The following is a 6,014-nucleotide window of genomic DNA, read 5'->3' as shown; positions in this document are numbered from 1 at the left end:
ATATATATATATTATTTATATATATGCCATTAAAAATTTTTAGATAAAAAGAAATTAAGGGTCATAAAAAAAATATTACATACATATATATATATATATATATATATATATATATATATATGTAGAAATATTTTGTGGGATTATATTATTTCTATTAGAACCTTTAATTGTATTAACAAAACTATTTGGTTTCTGGCATGTTTTTGAGTTTTCAAGATTAATATTTATATATTTATATATTTACATATGTATGTAGTGGCTTATATTTTAAAGTAAAATTAAAATCATTCAAGTTTATATATTTATATTAAAAAATGTGTATTAGTTAATTTATTTTATATATTCCCCAGCCCGTTATATTTTAATAATTAAATATTGAATTGTTTTTTTTTTTATTTTATTTTTTTTTTTTGACGTAAAATATATACAAAATATAAGACATAATATATATATATATATATTATTTATATATATGCCATTAAAAATTTTTAGATAAAAAGAAATTAAGGGTCATAAAAAAAAATATTACATACATATATATATATATATATATATATGTAGAAATATTTTGTGGGATTATATTATTTATAATTTTTTTTTTTTTTTTTTTTTTGGTTTTTATATAAAAAGAATGGTATTTAAAAGAGGTAGGGGAAATTCTCTTAAATCACGAAGAAGAAAAAGATTTAAAAGTGACATTAATGAGAATGTTAATTTAGAAGATAATGTTGGAATTATTGGTGAACCTGATTACAATGAAGTTTTTGAGGTAGAGAAAATAATAATGGCTAGATATAAAGAGAATTGTAAAAAGAAAAGAAATAATAGAAAAGATGAAAATTTAGATGATTTTGAATTTTATATAAAATGGAAAAATTATGATAGTGATGAAAATACATGGGAACCTTTTGAGAATTTAAGTCCAAATTTAAAAGGGCAAGCAAGAAAAGTTGCCTTACAATTAACAGAAGGAATAAATAATTGTAATAACAATGAAAATGAAAAAAATGATCATGAAGAGGAAAATATAGAACCTCTTGTGGATGATAATATTAATAGATATATAGAAAGAAATGTTATAAATAATATCGAAAAAAATTCTCAACAAAATGTTGAAATATATAATAATAAAGCTTATGAACAAACACGATTAGTACAAAGCGTAGATGTATTAAATCCAAACAAAACAAAAATGGGATTTATTGAAATTAAACCAAATGATATTGATGATGATGATGAAGAAATTATAAATATTATGAGAGAACTAGAAGCTGAAAATATGAAAAAAGAAAAAAATAAATTAAGAAATAGAAACTTCAGCTTTTTTAATATTTCATCAAATTCTAGATTATCAAATGAAATTAATTCATATCTATATGATGATTCGGATAAAATGGATGAGAATTATGTTGGTAAAAAGAAACCTGGAAATATAAAAAGCATCTTGTCTTTGTCAAACAGGATGAATAATGACGATAATAATGATACTAATAATAATTATATTTATAATAATAATAATAATATATATAATAATAATAATAATATATATAATAATAGAAATTATAATAATAATAATAATTATAACCACTGTAAGCATTCAACAAATTCATCTTACGATGCTAATAATAACTCAGTTAATCTTAACGATCTTCATCATTTAAATGACGAAGAAAAAAATAATCTCCTATTTTTATATGACTCTGATGATTTAATAAAAAAAGACAACCGATTTGTAAATAATATACATTATAATAATTTACTTCATTCAAATAATGTAAAAAAATTAAAAAATAATTATTTAGAAACTTTATTAAATAATAATAATATAAATAGTAATGACACATTTGATGATGAAACGCTATTAAAAATGAATCGCAGTGTATCACGTTCTTCTAATTTATATTATAATAATCTTGAAAACTCAAAAACATGCCAGAAACCAAATAGTTTTGTTAATACAATTAAAGGTTCTAATAGAAATAATGAAAATATTATAAATGATCTTAATAAAGAAAAGGATGAAAGCTCTCAAAATGATACATCCTTTTTTTATAGTACAGATCGAACATCAACAAATGACTATGATATAACAAGTAAGGAAAAAATAAAACCATTACAAAAAGAATCCATAATAAATAATGAAGAGAATCATGTTGAAGGACATCATAAGTTATTATTAGATAAAAATGATGATAATAATAATAATGATGATGATAATAATAAGGATAAAAATAAGGATAAAAATAAGGATAAAAATAAGGATAAAAATAAGGATAATAACAATAATGATGATAATAATGATGATAATAATAAGGATAATAACAATAATGATGATAATAATGATTATGATAATAATAATAATAATAATAATAATAATAATAATAATAATAATAATAATAATAATAATAATAATAATAATAATAATAATAATAATAATCATAATAATAATCATAATAACAATCATAATAATAATAATAATAATAATAATAATCGTGATAATCATTTCAAAAATAATACTCATAAATGTGATAGCAATAATATGAATAATTTTATGAATGAAAAAAATAAAAATCATCTGATGAATCTTACCCTTGACTCCTCTCTTGAAGACAATAACTATACAGAGAATTCTATTTATAACTATTTAAATGAAAAAAACAAAACAGATGATCATAATTCTAATAGTAATAACAATAGTAATATGCTTAGTAATAATAATAATAATAATATGAACATTGAAGAAGAAAATAAAAACATTACAAAAAATAATATGGACCTAAAAAATATGAAGAGAAATGTATTGAATAAAAATAAAGTAACAAAGTTTCTACCTTCATATAACACTAGTTTTAAAAAAGAAATTTGTAATTTGAGAAAAAATATGAAGAAAAAATTAAATGTTAATGCTATGTCAAATAAATTTAGTATTTCTCAAATAGATGGAAATAATAGAAATAATGGAAATAATGTAAATAATGAAAAAAATTGTGACGATTTTAATCAGTTTTGTTTACAGAATGGTAATGATCCAATGAGAAAAAAAAAATTACATAATGAAAGGAAAAAAAGTACAAACAATAAAAATAATATTAATAATTATAATAATAATAATTATTATAATAATTACTTAAATAATTATAAACGTTCAGAAGAAGATAATTCTTTTGAATTTAATGATTCATATTTTACTAATAGTGCCAATACAATAAATCAAGTTAATAAACTTGTCCAAAAATATTTAGCTTTTCCGCGTAATGAAAATATTATGACAACTGATTATTTATTTAATACAAATAATATTAATTATAATAATAAAAGAAAAATATTATTCAAGGATAATAATATATCACTAGAAAATTATAATAATAATGAGTATTATGACTATCATTATATTAATAATAATAGCAATACTAATGTAAAAAATATGATACATAATAAAAGTTTTTCTGACATTATTGATGAAGACAAAACATTTAAAAAAAAAACTGGAAAAAATATCGTAAAAAATATGTTATGCAATAAAAAAAGTTATAGTTATAATAGTATCTATGTCAATCGTGATATCTCCGAATATGATGAAGAAAACATAGGGAACAAAAATTTTATAAATAATCAAACATATAATAATTACCTTATGAATTCGAAAGATTTACAAAACATATATTCTAGTGAAAAATATGGAAAGAGCAAAAAGGGAAACAAAAATTCAATATCAAGAAAAATAAATGATTATATATATAACAACAACAGTGGTAATAATAGTAGTAGTAATAGTAATAGTAATAATAATAATAATAATAGAAATAATAGAAATAATAGAAATAATAGAAATAATAATTTTAATAAATTATTTGAATCGGAATATGATTCCGTATGTGAAACATTAATGAATACATATTGTAAAAACACATGTAATGAATATTCTAAAAAATTAAATAATGATGAAAATGATAATTCAAATGAACCCATAAACGATATAAAATATTATATTAATAATAATAATAATTCAACTAGTAACTCTCGTCCATCCCTTATGAATGACAACTCATCAGAAAAGGATTACGATAAAATAGAAGATGATATAAAAAAAAACCAATTAGAGATACCAAAAGGGAATAAAAAATATGATGCACATGTTGATGATGATATTGAAGATGATGATGATGATGAAAACACAGATAGAAATAATAATACTATTAAAAGTCCTATGCACTCAGATATTATTTATAAAATATTAAATGAAGAAAAGAGAAAATCACAAGAACAAAATGTACATATCTTAAATAAGGAGAATATTAATGAATTTACAGAATTTAAAAGAAAAGACGAGAAAAATAATGAAATGGTATTTTCTTCATCAGATGATATGAAAAGTAATATATATGGTAATGAAAACTATCCTTCTGAAAGTTTTAATAATAAATGTATATTGAAAAAAACACAACATTTATATAATACAGATATAAATAAAAATATTTCTGATAATACAAATGAAAGTAATAGTACAAACAATAACAATAGTAAAAATAAATATGGTTGTTTAAATAGTATGACCATAAATATAAAAGATATTCTTGATACTAAAAATGATAAACGTGATTATTATATCAACGTTCTTGAAAATGTGCTAAATGCCTTAAAGGAAAATCGTACATGTAATTCAATAGAAAATGTAAACACAAATGGTCATGTGAGAAGTAACTCATATACTGATACATCATCCATATTATTAAATAAAAAAATACAAGAATTTTCTGATGAAAAGGAAAATTCTGAGAATTATCAAAACGTAAAAAGACGTACATTTCATAATGATTCTATTGAATATACTAAAACACCAAAAAGAGTTTTCTTTGATATAAATAAGGAAAACCAACAAAATAAGAAATTAAAAAAGAGAAATTTAATTGATGATAAAGTAGATGATGATAATAATAATAATAATAATAATAGTAATAGGGATGATAGCAACACTAATAATGATAATAAGAGTAAGAAGCATAAAACCGTTTTTAGTATATATAGTTCAATAAAAAACAAGTCTCGTAATATTTTAAGTAATATTAAATTAGGACATTTTCTGACAAATAAAAATAAATCACAAAATAATAAAGCCGATGACAATAAAAATTCAGTTCCTATAAGAATAAAAAGAGAAAAGGAAGATGATCAATTAGAAGAGAATGTGGAAAATGAAGTTATTAATGATAAAGAAAATATGAGTGATAGTGAACACAATATAAATGATGATGGAAATAAAATGAGTGATGATGAACAATCTTATAGTGATGGTAAAAATAAAATAAGAAGTGAAGAAGATAATATTAATGATGATGATAACAACCTAAATAGTTATGATGACGAAAGTGATATTAATTATAATAAAAAAAATAATTATAAAGGAAAAAACATTTTTTCTCGTTTAGAAATATTAAATGTAAATGTTGTCAAATTAAATTATTTAGATAAATTAGGAGAATATATTGATTCAGTTGATAAGTTAGCAATAGGTAATTTAGATTCCCTACTAAAAAATTTTAATATTTTAAATAATTATAAAGGTAAAGATAAAGTAATGATTTATTTTTTAAATCCTGGATTTCAAAAACGTTTATTAGAAGCTTATTCCAATATATTTTTACATTTTGATATATTTATAGATAATAAAACATATAATTTTATTTTTAATAATTGTGAATATGTTAATGTATTATTAGATAGAGCATTTTCTATAAAAAGAGATGAAGAATATAATAAATTGAAAAATATACCATCTTATGAATTATCGAAATATTTATATTTATTTTATGAGTTGGGCAAAATGACAGAAAAATTAAATACCCTTTTTAAAATTCTTTTTATGCCTACACGTTTGAAACCTCATAAATATTATTTTCCATCTGTTCAATATTTTGAAAGGTTTTATATACATCTGTATTATAGAACACGTGCTGAAGGTGTAGCTGTTGATACTAATAATGTTGGTTATGCACAAATGGAGGAAGAAAAAGTGG

General features: G+C 19.9%; 1 protein-coding gene across 1 annotated transcript; it reads left to right on the top strand.

The window, feature by feature from the left end:
* Nucleotides 1–631: 631 nt before the first annotated feature.
* On the top strand, nucleotides 632–6,014 carry PGSY75_1140700 (hypothetical protein; the record flags this gene model as incomplete). Its single annotated transcript, XM_018786524.1, has 1 exon — nucleotides 632–6,014. A coding segment is annotated over one exon (5,383 nt), but the record flags the coding sequence as incomplete, so codon positions are not given.

This window comes from Plasmodium gaboni, chromosome 11 (genome assembly GCF_001602025.1).
Source record: "Plasmodium gaboni strain SY75 chromosome 11, whole genome shotgun sequence".
In the NCBI taxonomy this organism is placed as follows: Eukaryota; Apicomplexa; class Aconoidasida; order Haemosporida; family Plasmodiidae; genus Plasmodium; species Plasmodium gaboni.
Note: the sequence above shows the minus strand (reverse complement) of the source record. Positions and strands in the feature narration are given on the sequence as shown.